Source organism: Vicugna pacos, chromosome 25, assembly GCF_048564905.1.
Source record: "Vicugna pacos chromosome 25, VicPac4, whole genome shotgun sequence".
NCBI classification, from domain to species: domain Eukaryota; kingdom Metazoa; phylum Chordata; class Mammalia; order Artiodactyla; family Camelidae; genus Vicugna; species Vicugna pacos.
The window spans coordinates 9,157,720-9,177,030 of record NC_133011.1 but is presented as its reverse complement, the minus strand read 5'-3'; the positions used below and the strand labels follow the sequence as shown (position 1 = coordinate 9,177,030).

Sequence of the window (19,311 nt, the reverse complement as noted above, 5' to 3'; positions counted from 1 at the left end):
TGTATCTTTTGAGTTCTACCTGTAATATCTACTGAAAAGCAAAAGCATAATAATGTTAAGGTTCTGTTTATATTTCTGTTAAGATTAACTGGCAGAACTGAGCAACATCAGATCTAAAATTTCTTGTCTTCATTTGAATCAGTATCTCTCAGAAACACTCACGTTCAGTCACTTGATTTATTAGTCCTACTTAATCATCTAATCATTTAATCTTTCATTAATTCATTCAAATCTTTACTAAGTGCCTGTTATGTGCCAAGTTGTTATCATCTGGATGTTCAGAAGTGAATAAAACAAGCCATGTTTTAATGCTCCTACTCTTTGGATCTACTGCTTTCTTAGTTCAAAATGCCCCCATCCCTCTCCTGCCACGCATCCTTTGTGGAAACACATTCAGAAGCCATATAATCTGTGAAGCCTTCCCTGAAAACCTACCCATAGAGTTAATCATTCATTTCTTTCTTTAAATTCTTTATTTGTACCTATGTTGATTTTACATTAATTTATTGTTTGTTTCTGTGTTTATGTCACATCTGTTAGACTGAGATGTCCTATGTTCATGCAATGTGTTTATCCCAGCCTTGCTGTGGCTCTTCCATAATCCTAAATATCCTTTATTTATGTCTATCAGAGTACTTTCCACATTGTACTCTAATAACTAATTAACTAATCTGTCTTTTTGACTGGATGCTGAGCTCTGTAAGGGATAGGGACATATTAGAAGCTATTTTATTTTATTTCTTTAGTGTATATACTGGATGCTTGAAAGTCTGTTAACTTTTGACAAGGGTGCCAAGATCATTCAATGGGGAAAGAACAATCTTTTCAACAAATGGTTCTAGGACAACTGGATATCCAACATGCAAAGGAATGAAATTGGACTTTTAACATACACCATATACAGAAACAAACAAAAAATTTCAAAATAAATCAACAACCTAACTAGAAGCATTAAACCCATAAAGCTCTCTGAATAATATAGGTATACATCTTCATGACTGTGGATTTGGCAATGGGTTCTTAGATATGACACCATCAGCATGGGCAAAAAAAGAAAAACAAATAGGCCAATTAGACTTTATCAAAGTTAAACACCTGTGCATCAAAGATCATAATCAAGAAAGTGAAAAGATCATTTGTAAATCATATATCTGATAAGGGTACAGTAGCCATAATAAATAAGGAACCCCTACAAATCAGCAACAAAAAGACAAACAATTCAATCTAAAAATGAGCAGAAGACTTGAACATATATTTTTCCAAAGAAGATATTCAAAGGCCAAGAAGCACATGAAGACGTACATGACATCATTAAACATTATGGAAATGCAAATCAAAATGGCACCCAGAAGGATGGCTAAAGTAAAGGGAAAAAAAAGGAAAATAAGCGTTGGTGAGAATGAAGAGAAAATGGAACCCTTGAACATCGCTGGTGAGAAAGTAAAATGGTTTTTCTACTGTGGAAACAGTTTAGTAGCTCCTTAAAAATTTAAATGTAAAATTACCATAGGACACTGTAATTCTACTCTTAGGTTATCTATCCCAAATACCTGAAAACAGGTACTCAAACATTAATGCCACAGCAACATTATTCACAATAGCCAAAAGGTACAAACAGTCCAAATGTTCATCAATGAATGAATGGATAAACAAACTGCGATATTTCTTATAGAGTGAAATATTACCCAGCAATACAAAAGAATGAAGTATGGACACAAGCTATCATGTGGATAAACCTCCAAAACATTAAGTTAAATGAATGAGCCAGACATAAAACATCACAGAGTACATGATTCTATTTATACGAAATATCTGGAATAGATAAATCTATGGAGACAGAAAGCAGATTGGCAGTTTCCAGGGACTGTGGGGAGAGAGAAGGATGCAGAAAAACTGCTTAATGGACAAAGGGTTTTACTTCAAGGTGAAGAAAATGTTTTGGAACTATATAGAGGTGGTGGTTGCACAGTATTTTGAATGTACAAAATGCACTGAATTGTTCACTTTAAGTTCTTAATTATATGTATGTGAAATTCAACTCAAACACACATATGCACACAAATTGTTTGTTAAATGAATTAAGTATTGAATAGCAGCAACAGCTCAGTTAAGGCTGGATGGTCATAAAGTTTCCTAGGAAAATAAGGCTCATCTTTCTGGTTGATGATAGCATCTGTGGTTTTTAAGAAATGATGACCTTGAAGTTTTGTAAGACAGTAGTTTCTAAATCTGAAAACTAAGCAAAGAGAAGGAATGAGGGGATGGACCCTGGCTGATATCACGTGATGTTTAGAGATCAGGATCTGTGGTGTGGACCCAGCTCCTCCCTTCAGAACCAAAACACTCACTGCCTCCAGCTGCCAGGAGTGTTGCAAGCAGATGGCTCCATAACTACATCCCTCTCCTGAAATGTACCTGGCCAGCTGTGGGAGATTTATCACCCAAATTTAGAGCCCTCCTTAGGTGCATAGGCAATCACTTGACAATGAAGGGCTGTAATAATACATTTCATATCATGGAAGTGCCCTGTGCTAGGGATAAATAAATGGACAAAATAGTGATGATCTATCTTCAGGACACAAAGTGTATCGATAATTAATATTAAATATGCCAAGTGATATGGTAAGAGCATACAGAAAGGGACCCTAACCTGCTCAATGTCTAGTCTAAGACTTAATGAATGACAGGCAAGTGAAGGGTGGGTTTGGAGAGTTCCAGGCGAAGAGAAGATCACACGCAAAGGCTAGTAACTACTGACAAATCCTACCTTCAGGAAGCTGAAAGCAGCTCGTTATGACTATAGCATAACAACGTTAGAAAGGAATGTGGGTACCTAAAGGAGAAGAACCTCATAAGAAAGACAAAAAAAAAAATCTGACCTTGAGGATAATGAATTTCAAGGGAAAATATGAATGTATCCTTAGCCTGAGGAGGAATCTTTCATCAAAGAGGAAGATTTAAAAAAAATAAAAATTCTGACACAACTTTAAATTTATAATAATCGCAGTGTAACAGGACCTATCAGGACTAGCAGGTTTCCAAGCAAAATCATGAGTTACAATTACAAAATACATTTTACGATTGCCATGAATTGCAGAAGCAACATCCAAACACTTAGGTTGGGCAGACTAAAGACTGTATCATCAACTGTTCCTATGGCAATGAAATAGTAAAAAGTTTCTCAGCCACTTCGTACCTGCTGGCCATATTCCACTCCAGGGCTGGATTTTGAGAATTTCTTTCACTTTCTGTTAGCACCCCTCCTGTGCCACTTTCCTTCTCTGGTTTTAGTTGATCCCACTGCGCAGTACCAATGTTGATGGACTGCAGGTCTATTTGGTATTGTCTATCTTCAATTTCTGACCCAGGGTCTCGAAGAATTCCTAAGTTCAAGGCTCTCCTGTAAAGACAGCGAAAAAAAAAAAAAGTAAACAGATAAAATAAGTTTTCTGTGTTTATCTTGTTCCCTAACATAATATCATTATCGTTCTTTCCTTTGGATTACTGGGTTAATCAAACCTATTAGGCAGGTATTAGAAAGTTACCGCATATTATGACTTGAAAATACATCCAAAACTGATCACTTATGGTATCTACCCTATAATGATTTCTTACATTATTCTCAGCATTGTGTTATTTCTCTAAGCACTTTCACATAATATGATGTCAATTCTTGAGATTTGCAAGGTTCTATTATTATTTCAATTTCTACTGAAGAGAAAATAATGCAGAGAGATTGAAAGACTTAGCCAAAGTTACTGAGCTAGTAAATCCAGGTTTTTCCAATTCAAAACACCCTGTCTTCTTTCCAATGCTAAACACCTACTTTCCCTTCCTCAGCACTCTGATGTCTTGTTAGGAAAGATGGTGAAGCCTTGCTGATTTATTTAACTCCCCTACCCCACGCCTTTGGTTCTTTATGTAACCCACTAACACAGAGACTAAACTGTTGAGAAGACTACATTGCTTACTGATGTAGAAACACAATTAAGGATTACTGGCCCATAGAGAGTTGGAACTTTGATCTTACTGGACCCAAGCTTAAGTAAAATAATAAAATTATCAGCAGCTTAAAGCTAAACTAAAAGAAGTAAATGGTTAAATTTTTCATGAAGGTTTTAGAGTGAAAAATAGCAAGGCAGTATCGTGAGTGGGAAGAAGGCTAATTGGAAGCCAGTTGAGCCTAGGCTTGTGTGAGTTGGGAACTTTTTAGTTATGTTGGCTCACAAATGCTTTAAAGTGAGTTATCAAAAGGAGAGTACCACTTGGCCTTTGTGAAAGTTTCAATCAACACAAAAAAATAAAATTATATAGGGGATAAAATAGCTTTACTAGCACAGACATAACTGTAGATGTCAGAAAAAATACAATTAAGTTAATTACATCAAGAGAACACTAATAAAACTGATTAGTGGAGGAAGAAGGGAGGGAAGCATTGGGTCCTAGTATGAAAACTATAGAGAAACAGTAAGAATGTGATCAAGACTATGTCTGGATCAAGACTAAGTAAACAGTGTGGGTCAGACCATGCCCAGAGACTGGTCAAACACTGATGGAAGGTGGATGACAACTGAGACTCAAGATGGCAGGAGTCTGGGCCAGATTCTCAGGCATGGAGATAGCATGCATTGGGCCAGGCAAGGAGAGGGCTGAGGCTAACAAATTCAAGTGAAGAGAGGAAAACGGAGAGGCCTGGAACAGAGTGAGCCGGCAGCTCAGGAAGGGAGATATCACTGGGCATTACAATCAGGGAACAGGAAAACAAACAGACATTGGTCAGAAGTCATAGTGGGAGCTAGAAAACAGAGAGATGGATTCTCATTATACCCAAGGTAAGAGCTGAACCTAATCTCCTTTTTCTTTTTTCTAACTTAGAAACATTACAATCTAGGAACGGGCATGCAAGAAAAGGTGCCCTTAAGTTTTATAATAACCCAAGAATTACATTAAGAATAGGGCCCAGAAAATGGGCTGTGAACACTTTCAATTTGCCTTAATGAAGGGAAAGAAAAAAAGGAGTGAATGAGGGTGCAGGTGGGAAGGAGTAACATTCTGAATATCCCTATTTTGGTAGAACACTCTCCTTTCATTTGAATACTCAAATAATTCTGTTAATTCTAAAGGCTCAGCTCAAACTTCACTTTCTAAGAAGCCCTTCCTGACCACCATTTCTTCAAACTCCCTTACTCTCAAATCTCAGCTCTTAGGGTCTTTCTATACTTATAAATATAAGAACATCACAGTGACTTGTCAGTCTTTCTCAATATGACATAAATTTCTTGAAGACAGAATCTGTCTTCTATTAAACAATCAGTAAGTGCTGTTTCAATTCACTGATTTGAACTAATACAAATCTTTAAAAATCTCAAGTGAGGAATCAATCTATCTATAGCAATAAGAGTACAGAGTCTCCAGACAGGAAACTTCTGCTGCAGGACCACATAATCTCTGAAAGACAGAAAGTATCTTTGGCATTTGGTGGCCCAGCTGATTTCCCTAGATTATTGTTCCCCATATAAAAGTTACATTTACTTATTTTAAACTAACCAATGCTTTCTACATTTTAAATAAATTCCCTAAACCCATTTTAAAAAAGAGGACTAAAGCAACTTAATAATCCCTTTGAAGGACAGAAAAAGTCTAAAATAGACCTAATTGGAGTCCCAGGGAGATAGTACAGTGAGTTCTCATTCATGGAGGAACTACTTGAAGAGACAATGTTACTCTACAACTGTTGAAAAATGCCAAACCATAGATCCAGGCAGCCCAAAGAATCCCAAGAAGTAATATAAGGAAGAAACTGGTAAATATATGACTACACCTAAACAAACATTATCTTCAAAATATTAAATAATGCCAAAATTATGAGAAGAAAATAAGCTAAAAATAAGACACTGGACAATGACAGTATATAAACTAGGGGACCAGGTAATTTTAGGTAAAGTTTTCTGAAGTCCTTGTATTTGGGGAGGGGGGAAATGAAGACAAAGATACTAACTTCAGACTTTTTAAGTACATATGTGAAAACAGCTAGAGTAACAACTAAAATAATAGACATGGAACATGTAACTCTCAAGTAAGTGAAGTAAAAATTAGAATGCAAGCACAAAAATCAGAGAAACTTAGACAAATAGCTCATAATAAGAACAAATCCAAAGATAACTTCAATCAGAATAAATGTAACTAATTTAACTGTCCAATTAAAAGAGAAAACTGTCAGATTGGTTTTAACAAATCATAGTTTTATTTTGTTTTTTTAGGAAATATACCAAAAACTTCAGTGCACAGGAAGATTGAGTCAACAAATAGAAAAAATATGTATATATTAGGCCAAAAGAAAGTTGGAGTAGTTATATTGATATTTGACAACATAGACTTTAAGGAAAAAAATTATTTAAAATAGTTACTATCTAAATGTAAAAGATCAATTTGCCTGGAAATTAAGGCAATTTTGAATTTATTTGTAATAACATAATTAAAAAAACATATATATATATAAACCAGACATACCCACAAGAAGAAATTGACAAATGTATCACCTGTAGTGGAAAATTTTAACCTACCTCCCTTAGTAATGAATTGAATAAGCATATTAAAAAAAAGTAAAATAGAGAAAATTTAAAAAACATAAATACATTTGCTGAAACAGACATTTATAGAACACAGTATCCAACAACTAGAGAATACATATTTTTCTCAAGCATACCGGAATATTTACAGAAACCAGTCACCCAAAAGGCAATAAAGCTACTAGCCTCAACACATTTCAGTAGGTTATTATCTGATGGACTATATATTCTCTGAGTATAATAAAAGTAAGATATTTTATTAAAAAAAAGAGAGCCTGCAAAATTGCCTGTATTTGTTTAAAAACACACATCTATGTAGTCACTCACTGATCAAAACAATAATAAAAATTCAGAAATACTTAAAAACAAAATGTGCATTAAAAGTTGTGGAATGCAGTTAAAGTGGTACTTAAAGGGAAATTTATTATCTAAAATGTTTGTTTTAGCAAAAAAAAGAAAGTCTCAAAGTTAATGAGCTGAACATTAAAAGGCAGAGTAAACCTTAAAAGAGGGAGGGGGAGGAAATAAGAGCAGAAATTATTGAAATAAAAAAGCCAGAGAAGATCAACAAAGCCAAAAATAAACAAACCTCTAGCAATTCAAGGACAAAAAAGAGATAAAGACAGGAGGCCAATAAACTACATTTGCAATAAAAACGGAAACATAACTATGACACTGTGGAGATTAAACAGATATTACAAGGATATTAGGAAGATTTATAGGAACAAAGATTTTACAATTTATTGTGGAAAAAAATCTCTCCTACTTAATCACTGCCCTAGAAGATATGTCTTATCCTTTTCACCATGGGACAAATATAAAAGTTGTCCTCCCATTTCTTCTACCAAATATAACCGTATGTCTATCATGGCTCTTTTTCTATATAAAAACAACTATTTGATATAATAGCTGGTGAAAAGTAACCATTTCCCTACTTCTCACCTCAGTCAAGACTGCCAAAAGGGTATCCTTCTATCTGAACAGCACTGTCCCCAATAAGAAAATTTGCATTCATTCATTCATTCAAAGGCTATTCAGTGGGCAAGACATGCTAGGTCCTGAGGACACTGGGTCCTGCCCTCACGCAGAGAGAGGACTTATAAAACAGTCAACATTATACAAGGTTAGGTACAGAATGCAATTGGAAGCACACAGGAGGGACTGCTGACCCAGATCTGGGGAGCCCAGGAAAGTGGAGGCAGTGTTTAAGGGAGTTCAAAAAAAGCTCAATCTCATTTAGCACAATGAAGAAAGTAGTGAGGCAGAGGAAACAAGAGGTTCAAAGGCCCAAAGTTGTGAGACAGCAGCCCATCCAGAAACCCTGAAGAGGCTCTGAATGGTTGGAGTGGAGAGAGGCATGGAAGGAAGCAAAGCCTTATAAGGCTAGTGAGGCTTCAAGCCAAAGACAAGCCTTTCTTCACAAAGTGTCAGTGGCCTGTACTAGGCCCATCTCTGGGGGTTTTACCCTTTTACAGGTGTGGCCCACAGGTCAGGCTTGCCTAGCAAATTGGCATTTTCTCTTCTGCCAAGAAGGTTATAGAAATTATGGAGTAACAGTCAAGAAGAGGAGAAAGAACTGGGCTTCTATCTTAATTATAAAAATTAAGTGAGATAATATATAGAGAGCCTAGCACAAAACTTTCCACATTGTAAAAACCTCAGTAAGTGTTAGAAAATAAAAATCATTCACTTTGATTCACTCCTCAGCCTTTGTATAAAATGCTAAATAGACGTGAAATAACTGAAAAATTGAGAGGAAGAGAGACTCACTCAGATAAAGCACATATTAGGATTCAGAAAAAAACAGAAGCCTGAGCAGAGAGCATCACTGACCTGCAATTTAATCAAACTCAATGAATTCCGCCCAAATTTTCTAATTTAATATCTCATCAATGTAAAAATATTTTAACAGCACACTCATTAGTATGTAATAAATTCCTTACTTTCTAAGGGAAGAAACAATCTATTGTATAAAATTTAGGCCAATAAAAAACACAGTTCCATCTTCAAGAAATCATTTTCTTCAACAATTTTTTCACCTTCTGAGAGATCAAATTACAAAACTCTGCCGTTTCCCAAGTATAAAATTTAAATTACTATTAATAAACATAGGCCATCTGGCTTTTTAGTTTAGGTTAATATAAAGATTAAATATATTTTAAAGAATTGCTAATATTTACAAACTATACGTTTGGTTTGATTTTGCTCTGATAAAAATAAATACAGGATAAGTATTTCCAAACTTAGATAATAAAATCTAATTTTTCTTTCTTATTACATGATCAATATGACTTATTTTTAATTCTTTACAGTCAGAAAACATACAGTGGTGCATTGATTTATGTCATTTTCCAAAAAGTACTTGATTTTTCCCTCAACCTGAAATAGTCACTAATCTTTATCCTTTAAAGTATAAGATATGCTCATTTTGTTTTATGCATACTTAAAACCAATTCCTCTTATTACAATATAGAATATTCAAAGTACTTTGCTTTGTTTCTCAATACTAAATTAAGAAAACGTACTCAAAATGTTTTCATTCAAATACCATACATTAACTTTTATTAGGCAGTATTAGAACAAGGTGTCTTGTGAAAGATATATTTCACATCTCTTGGTATACTAGATATTTTTTAAAGGTATAAACACATAAACAGCTACAGAATTGAAAATTACTTTTTTTCAAAGGCTGGAAATCATCATACAACTTTTAAAATGCTGTTTTCCATAAATAAGAACTTTATAACTAAAAGTAGTCTGTTAAGTGTGAAAAACAATCTGACTGCAAAGCCAAAAATTAAAGTATATCTCATTCAAGAAAGCTTTGATTTAGTGCATCACATTTTCACGGCACACACACACACACAAAAAAACTGCAAAATTATTAAAGAATTTTAATAGAATGATACTTAACTAAATCATAAAAAAAGCACTTTTAAGGCTTCAGTAAATGTCTAAATTAACAATATTAGCCTTAAAAAATACAATTATGATATCTCAATAAGGAAAGCTTCATATTATTTCTTAACTAAATGTTTCCTAGAAATGTTTGATATCATAAATAGGAAACAAATTTTCTTGTCTCAAATTCACATACTTCTAAAAGCTCTATGAACTTCACTCTCCCTCCTTATTACAGTCTTTAAAATCTTTTAGCAATTCAAATCAGAAAAGGGAGTGAGTCAAGATGCCCATAACTTCCTTACTCTTAACACAAAATGCTGCTTTATTAGCTAAAATGTAGGAGTTATAATTGTAATTGCTTTGCCCTTCCGAAACTCATCTCCATACCATTTGAACTGTTCAGCAGGTGGTGTAGGAGGATAAACTGAAGTCTGCAATAGCTGGTCAATAATATAATCATAAGGAACCAAAGAAGACTTTAAGTATATAACAGGAAACATAGCTTTAATGTTTTCCTTTTTAAATTGATTTAGTCTGGGTCAGGCCTTTTGTATGTTTACATAAGGAACAGCTCATGTTGAACCACTTACTGCTCGCTGCTGAATAGGCATATCTCGGGACCTCACTGTAAAGAAGTAAAATTCATTACTTACAGCTCAATTGAGATCTACAAAATGTTAAACAAGCCAAAAAATAGGAATGTAAAAAGAAGTAAAATTTATATTCTTGATTAAATTAAATGTCTACATTTTTATTGCTGAGTCTCCATAAGTGACAGTAATTTTGAGAGTATATAGGTAGGGGATATAGATGGTTGACCATCATGCTAAGACCAACTGCTGACTTTCATAACTAATGACTTAGGGCGAAGGGTCTCATCTTTAGAGTGCAGAAGAATCACCCAGAGCTTATTAAAAAATGTTAGGTTCCTAAACCACAAAAATTCTGATTCAGCAGGTCTGAATGCCTTTTCCTCTTTTTTTTTTTTTAAATCTAAGCTACTATCCTTATTGATTCTAAAAACCACAGTCTGATACTTTGAGCATCGTATCTTTTTGACTTGGAACATCATTATCTCTGCTATCTGAACTGAGGAGAGCAAGAACGAGGACCAGTAAATCTAAGGCTACTTCACTTATAAAACAGAGAAATACTTGTCCTTCCTCTTTCACTGAACTCCTTAGAGGAAGCACCTCTTCTCTTCAAGGCCAAGATCTCTGTTAATTCGCTTCACCCTTGAAGGCTGGGTCAGTGTCTGTCTTCTCACCAGCTTGTACTTAGCCACAGAGCTTGACACAAGGTAGGCTTTTAATATATGAAAGTTGAATAAATAACAAATATTTTTCTTTATTCTCTTCATTTCCCTTGGAGACTATACTCAATCATTTTTTCTTTTTTTCTCCTGAAATTTTACCATTCAGGTGAAAAATACCATTCAAATTATTCTCCTCGTGAAAGAGAAAGACTCCCTAAGACTCAGTACACCCACACCAGCTGACACCCTGCCACATTCCCTTTTAAACGGAAGTGTATTTCTCTCTCAGTATTTCTATTTCCTACTTATTTTCTCCTCTAATCAAGAACAATCAGATGTCATCCCTATCCCTCCTTTGAAATTTTCCTGGAAAAGACCCTCAACTCATTTTCTAATTACCAGATCCAACGGACGATTTTCAGTCATTAACTCACCTAACCTTTCTGGGCACTTGACAATTCAAAGTGGCAGTACAGCATGCTGGTCAAGAGCACACACTGCACATTTAGCCTGCCTGGGTCCATAATTCTAACTCTGCCACCTACCACTGGGTATCTTCGGGCCAGTTAAAGGCTCAGCGCTTCATTTAATTCATCTGAAAAGCGGAGTCAATGAAGGGAGTCAAATGAGTTAATTCATGCAAAGGAATATCTGACAGGAAGTAAATAATTACATATTAAGGCTATTTATCACAATTGTGCTTATTCTTGAAATTTCCTCCATGAGCTTGAATGCCTTCAAACTCCCCCAACTGTCCCTCTTTAATCTCCTTTACTAGATTTTTTCTCTGTTTTCCCCTTCAATCCTTCAATATTAGTGATCTCCAGGCTTTTATCTTCAGTTTAATGTTATGCTTTCTATGCATCCAGGAGCACAACTGATTCACAAATGTCAGTATATGTATTTTTCAGTTATCTCTCTAATGAAGGAGACAGGTTTCTTAGGATCTCCTTTTATTTTCTGGCCCAGTCCATTCAATGATGAATAATGGCACACATCTGTAAGACTACTGGCTGCCATTAGGGCTCCATGGCCAAGGAGAGTGCAGTATAACACTGTATTAAAAGCAAGAATTTTAATGTCACAATCATATTCAAATTCTAGCCTACCACTGACAGGCTATACATATGTCCTTGGAGAAGTCAACTACTCAGTGAGTATCAAATTTCTCTGTAAGGAGATAACAGTACGGAGGTTTTGTTTGGGAAGAAGTACATAACTTTAACATGCCTACTATCTTATAATGACACCCTGGTTATTGTTATTGCTACAGTGCATGAAAAAGCAGCTGGCTGGCCTGCTTTCGGAATCAATCCATCAGTCTCACTTACTCTGTACTATAAAATCCAAAAGTATACTGAAGATACAGACACTTCAATTTAAGCAAATGGGTCGTAATATAATTCCTTGAGTTCAAACAGAAGATTAAGTAAGAAAATGGTTTCTCTACAGTTCCAGTCCAAGGGATAAATTAATCATGTATTTCACATTCTCAAAAGAAGGGAGTTATAAAAGTAAAGAAGCAAAAAGAGTAACCTGGTTATTAAATCATTTTCTGAGATATCACACCTTTCAGAAACTAAAATTAATTTTTAAAATAAACTTTTTAATAAACAACAACTTCACATTAACAATGGTTTTATAATGGGGTAATAATAAAATTCAACTTTTTCAGTTATACAACTTTTAAATGACTTATGTGTACAAATCCACAAATACAAAGTAATAGTGACGTGACAGCCATATTTACCAATTATTTTCCTTTGATGGCTAAGTTATAGGCAACTTCATTAGAATATAAAATATCTCTTGCTGCTTGAAGATTCTCAAAATGTTCTTAGTGGTTAAGCAAATAAGAAACTAGGTTTTCAGAATCTATCTTCAGGAAAAGGTGAGCTTTGAAGTTTTTGTCCTCAACAGTCACAAACATGTGCTGTTAAGTACTCATTTGCTCAATAATGTTATAAACAAGGTATATTTGTAAAGTGATTTAAGAAGTTGTAAGGTATACAATGTATGGGCAATGTGAAAAGTATACAAAAGTATACACCAAACAATTGTCATCCCATTAGAAACATGGTCTACAAAAATGCACTGACTGAACATGTATTGCACTGAAAAAGGTGTTCATGTGATCAAAGAACCTACATGTGCTTTCAGAGAAATTACTGAGATCCACTACAATATAGAGAAATGGAAATGTTACTTCAATTTTGTAAAAAAAAAATCTAATTATCATATTGATCTTCAACAAAATTGATTATTCATTCATCAGAAAGGTTTTGAGCAGTTAGAAAGTGGTACGTATTAGGAGTTATATGAATTACCTAAGAATAAATCAAGCCAAAACAAACCTATTTCCTTTTTTGGTTGTATTGCCATAATAAATGAGAAACTAAGCATCAATATTATGGAACTTGATGTTATGAAGATGTGTAACTGATAAGATACTTTCTTAATGTAATAAAAAATATGGGCTTGATGAAAGCACAGTAAAATGGATTTAGAGCTGATCCAAATAATATCTGTTTGGAGTCAGGTCTCTAATAACATGCCAGAGGATTTGGCTCAATTCAATTATTTTTATCATTCATTAATTTTAATTAATTCATACAAATCTGTCTTATCAAATTTTCATATCACAAAGTTGGGAAGTACAGCTAACACACTGAATGCAAGAATCAGGATTATGTAATATGTCAAAATATTGGAACAGAGTCAAAACTAATAAGATGAAATTTAACAGGAATAAATGCAAAACCCATACATAGATTCAAGTAACCAACTCTGTAAGTACAAGATGTGAAAGAGATGGTTTGACAACACTTCACAAAAAAAAGGCCAATAACAACAAAAAGCCTAGAGTTAGTTAGGCTGGCTTATAGGAAAGAAAAGAAATACCAAAAGCATTGTCAAATGTCATTCAGCCTTTTAATTTTTAAATAGACTAACATACACTATACACATACTATAAAGTCTCACAGGATTAGGCGATCTCTTATTTATTACACTAGTAAAATAACACAATTCTTAAATACTATTCTGTCATTAATATTTAAACATTATCATTCAGCCTTTTAATTTTTAAATAGACTAACATACACTATACACATACTATAAAGTCTCACAGGATTAGGCGATCTCTTATTTATCACACTAGTAAAATAACAATTCTTAAATACTATTCTGTCATTAATATTTAAACATTAAAATTTTAGAATGAGTGCATTTTTCTGCATAGCTTCAATTCAAATAGTAATGTATAATAATTCATTGACAACATGGGATCAGAAAGTTTTTTTCAGTATGTTATAATAATATAGTACAGGTGTATTTACATAAAATCCTCATAGATTTCTAAAACATTTAAGTACTTGGCATAAAAGTTAACTTTTTATATTAGAGTCCAGAATGGTCTTACTTAGCAGTGAAGTTTACTGCAATTCCCACATAGGTAACTTTGAAAGGTTAACTGTATATTTAGTAAAATGCATTCTTCAAGTTTGTTTAGATTTCTAAAGATGATAGTAAAATAGATCAAATTTATAATGTGTCCTTATTAAAAGATAGTCAGACTTCCTATTTGCTTCTAATGTTTCTGCAACAAATCTCTGGCAACACTCTTGATTTAGATTCTTCTATAAAATCTACCATGACTGCAAATCAACTCCTATTATATAAATCATGAACCACCCAGACTTTATCCAACTGTGTTAGCACTCTTTTTCATTCAGAAATTTTCAAATCTTTATTCAATTTTTTTCATTTCATTTACTCAAAACAATTGGTTTTGGTACTTAACAGCGTCCTCATTTACTTCCAAATCCTATTTGAACATTTCTATGAAATTCTCACGTGTAATAGTCCCTCTTTCTCTACTCATCAATCATTACTCATCATCTCCTACTCCTAACATCATTATTACATGGAAGATTTCCTTCCAAAAATCATCATTTAAATCGAGATTCAGGATTGCCCTCTACTCAAAATCTCAGCTAAAGATTGTCAGGAATAATAACAGTATTTAAATAGGCTGGTGAGTAAATGATGTTTTAAGAGATCATTTAATTACACAGAGAGAGAAATGTTCATAGGTATTGTTAAATAGGAAAGGTAGATTCTTCTTAATTGTTTAAATACCTTCTATAGTAAGAAAAAATCCTATAAGCTTATAAAAGTGCTTATGTAAAGCAAAGCATAGCTGAATTAGTTGGACTACATGTTAAACTTCTAATTCTACATTGCACGGGAAATCTTTAATAAAAATTTAAACAAAGACATTGCCCTTTATCTCTTACTAGATTCATTTTTATTAATATGCCTCTAATTCTATCTTTAAACTTTTTTCTTCTTAATCATGTTCTTTTATTACACATTATTCCAATTCTCTTACCAAACTATAAAGTGTCTTATAATACAGAAAACATAAATACACATGATAGTAATAATATTAATAATATCACTTTAAAATTTGTATACAGGTAAGTAGTTTGCAAAGGGATTTTCAATGTCGTCTCAGGTAAATGACCAAGCACAGAGTCTTGACAGGTACACTCCATTTTATAGATGCTGATGGTTTAGGTAAGGAGACTGGGTTAGAGCTGACTCTAAATTGGAAACCACACCTTGTGACTGCAAATTCAGTTCTCTCTCTTACCTCTTTTCTATACTTCATATGAAAACTGGTTTTCAAAATAAAATGTAAAATTATACTTTATTAAAATGTATATATGATATAGCTGGGTAAAAAACTGAGAGATGTCAAATTAAATTTAAAGAAGACAGTATTTCTAAGACTACAGACTAGGGTAGATATAAAGAAATTTAGGGGTAGGGAGTGGAGGAGAAAACTTCAGATTTGGTATATAACAAAGCAACTCCTTTAAAATATGTTTCCACATTATTTTATATAGTTTATAACATACTGAGTTGCTTCAAACCCACAAATGTTATAAAATTGGTCAAAGAAAAAAGGAACCAGAGGTCAAGATCCTCAAATTTACAACAATAAGTATTAAGCAACTCTGTTATTAATAAAGGAAAATTGTAGTTTTTGAAAATGCAGCAATAGTTCAGGAAATCTCTTAATAAGTGATGCTAAAATATAAATATACCAACATGTAAAATAATCACAGTAAAGATGATTTAAGGAAAGGTACCAATCAAGAATCTTCCAGTCAGCAGTAAAGTACATAGTCTCACATTTGATTAAAAATCTGGTATCTTTTTCCTGTTGTAGAGTAGGGTAGTGCCCTTCTACCACCGTACACTAGAGGGGACACATCTATATATCTGATCATCATATAAGGACATCACACATTGCCTCCAGGTGTAGAGAGTGATATTTTTCCTACGGGTCTTCCATTCACTTCCACTGGTAAGACAATCCTGTCTGTAGTGTCTAATACAATGGTATTAATGCCAAGTGTTTGCCAGAATGTAGAGCAATGGCAACTCTGACACTCAGCCAATGGGAATGTAAGTCTGATATAATCACTTTGGAAGACAATTTGGTGATATCCAGCAGCACTGAAGCTATGTATAATCTATGAATTAATTCTACTCCTAGCTACACGACCTAGAGGCTTGCTGCCCAATACAGCAGAGATTAGCTGCATGCGTCTACTGAAAATTAAGTTAATTAAAGGTCAATACAATTTAAAAAATTCTCATTCCTCAGTCATAGTAGTCACAGTTTAGGTCTTCAACAGCCATGTTTATCTAGTGGCTACCATATTGGGATAAGGCAGATATAGAACATTTCTATCACTGAAGGAAGTTCTTTGTAAGGCACTGCTGCAGAGAAACTATTATATATGTGTACAAGTAGAATGCTGAAGAATATTCATTTTAACACTATATGTGATAGAGAAAATTTTAAACATTAATGTCCATTATTAGAAGGAAAGACAAACAAGCTGGCATATTCATGCAATGGACTACTAAATAGCAGTAAAAAAAAATCTACGAATGAGATTATGAACATCCAAGTGATGAGTATGACATGAATAAGACAGAGTTAAGGAGCAAGCTGCAGAACAGAGGTAGGTGGTGGGTACAGAACACGTTTTCTCATTCTTTATATTATTCTGATGTAGCTGTTTCAATAAAAAGGCCAAGAAGAATTACAATATAGCGGAGTTAAGAGCTCAAGCTTGCTGTGTGATCTCGGGCAACCTTGAGCTTTGTTTTTCTCTGCTGCAAAACGTGAATAATAGTAACAAGTGCCCATGGCTGCAGTGAAAATTAAAGGAGTAAAATATGTGAAATTACTCTGTAAATATAAAATGCTGTGAAGTGTCAGCTAGTATTATATAGGGCTTAAAAATACAAACTGAAAATTATCTGGGGATTTTAAACCTCATGGGTAGGTAGGATAAGGTGGGATATGTTTTTATGTGGTACATAAAAAAACTATCATTTCTTAGTTTGCCAGTGATTCTTATTTAATTTTGCATAAGCAAGGACTAGAGGTGGAATCCTTTCCCCAGATTAATCAATACAGTGCAGCCAGACTAAGTAATCATTTTTAAAATATCAGCAATAATTATGACAGCTAATACAAATAAGTATTCAGTAAATATTTCTGAATGCTTACTATATGCCAGTCAAATTCTAAATGCTTAGCAAGCATTAATTTATATACTCCTCATAACTACCCTGTAAGGTAGGTAGTATTATTCCTGCATTACAGAAAGGAAATCAACACACTTCAGCATCATATGTTGTCCAAGGACATTTGGCTAGTGAGTGGAAAAGCTGAGACCTGAATCCAGACCGTGTGGTACCAGAAACTGTACTCTTTAAGCGTCTATTATGTCCTTGATACTGTGTTTAATCCTTTAAAAATAGTACAAACCTGATCAAAAACACTCAGGACCTCCCCCATCAGCCAGGCACTGAAGCACAAATCTTTAACCAGGAATTCAAAGCTTCCACAATCTGACCTCAATTATGTTTCCCCACCTCTCTCTCATTACGCCCCTAAAACCAATCCTCTGCTCAGGTCTCTAAATTGTACCTGCCTCTCTTCTTTGACTCCTTATTTCCCTCCTCCTGACGTATCTGCTACAATTCAAAGTATCCTTCAATGGTCTCACCTAGTTCTAACTCTTCCATGGAGATTCCCTCTAGATATCATAGCATCAAAAGTCTTCTCTATCAGAAAATCTCCCTAACGCACCATCTATAATCAAAATGTGATTAATTACACAGATACAAATTAGGAGACTATGTGATTTTAAAACAGCAATGCTGCAACAAGGAAATTCTAAGGACATCCCTGTCAGTAATAAATGTACACACTGTCAAGACATGTGCTAGCAGTTTCCTAAGGTTTGGGATTAGAATTTTCTTCTTTTGATTGTATAAACATACCACAACTTCTTTATCCAGTCATCTGTCAATGGACATTTAGGTTGCTTCTATGTCTTCGCTATTGTATATAGTGCTACTATGAACACCGAGGTGCATGTATCTTAAAATTTTTCCTTATAGAAATTTAATCTCATGAGATAAGGTTCTAGAAAGATCTCCATTAAATTTAGGGTTGAACACTATCCAGATTTAAAGATATAATTTAAAATATTACATATTACTAAGATTCCACTTACAGTATTTTATCCATTGATTCAGTAATTAATGAGTGAAAATAAACCACTACCTATTTCACTCAGGAACACTATCATGCCTATCCTAAGATGTACATTTTTTTCTTCAGGAAAATAACATAAAAATATTTTCTCCTGTCTTATTCTCAAAGTATAGAGATATTTTTATTTACATTGAGCATCAATGTCTTAACATGGCAAGAAATGTATAACTATGGAGATAACAAATATGATAACCTTATTCTTAATAGCATAACAAGAGTTGATTAGGAATCCTGCCATAATAACATACAGTATTGACTTTACAGCAAAATATGAACTATCTGACAAAAATACTTCAGTTATACTGTTTAAGAACATATTATATATAAGCTTTAATTGATTCCAGAGAATAATATTCTTTTATAATCTTAAAATCTGATAAATAAATATTACTATATAGTATAATCTCTAAATATATTACCCTTAGACATTTTCTAAGCTATAATTAAAACAGAAAAGAAAATGAGATCGTTCATATGTGGAATTCAAAAAAAACAAAAACAAAAACAAACAAACAAAGCATAAATACAAAATAGAAACAGACTCATAGACACAGAATACAAACTTGTGGTTGCCAAGGGGGCAGAGGGTGGGAAGGGATAGATGGGATTTCAAAACTGTAGAATAGACAAACAAGATTATACCTTATAGCACAGGGAAATATACACAAGATCTTACGGTAGCTCACAGAGAAAAAAATGTGACAATGAATATATATATGTTCATGTATAACTGAAAAATTGTGCTCTACACTGGAATTTGACACAACGTTGTAAAATGATTATAAATCAATAAAAAATGTTAAAACAGAAAAGAAAAAGGGAGAATTAAGGCAATATATAAACAATTTAATAATGTACATTTGGCAGTTTTTATAACCAGAATAATAATTATAAAAAATTTAACCTTTAGTATTTGTGGTTCTATACCA

The 19,311-nt window shown here is 33.6% G+C and overlaps 1 protein-coding gene across 5 annotated transcripts in view; it reads right to left on the bottom strand.

The window, feature by feature from the left end:
- VPS13B (vacuolar protein sorting 13 homolog B) overlaps nucleotides 1–19,311 on the bottom strand; it is a 625,623-nt gene that overhangs the window by 254,145 nt on the left and 352,167 nt on the right. For all 5 annotated transcript variants that reach the window (XM_072949533.1, XM_072949529.1, XM_072949532.1 and 2 more), the window contains exon 31: nucleotides 3,197–3,400. In XM_072949533.1, the coding sequence (XP_072805634.1) occupies nucleotides 3,197–3,400 (204 nt within the window). The remainder of the gene's footprint in view (nucleotides 1–3,196; nucleotides 3,401–19,311) is intronic.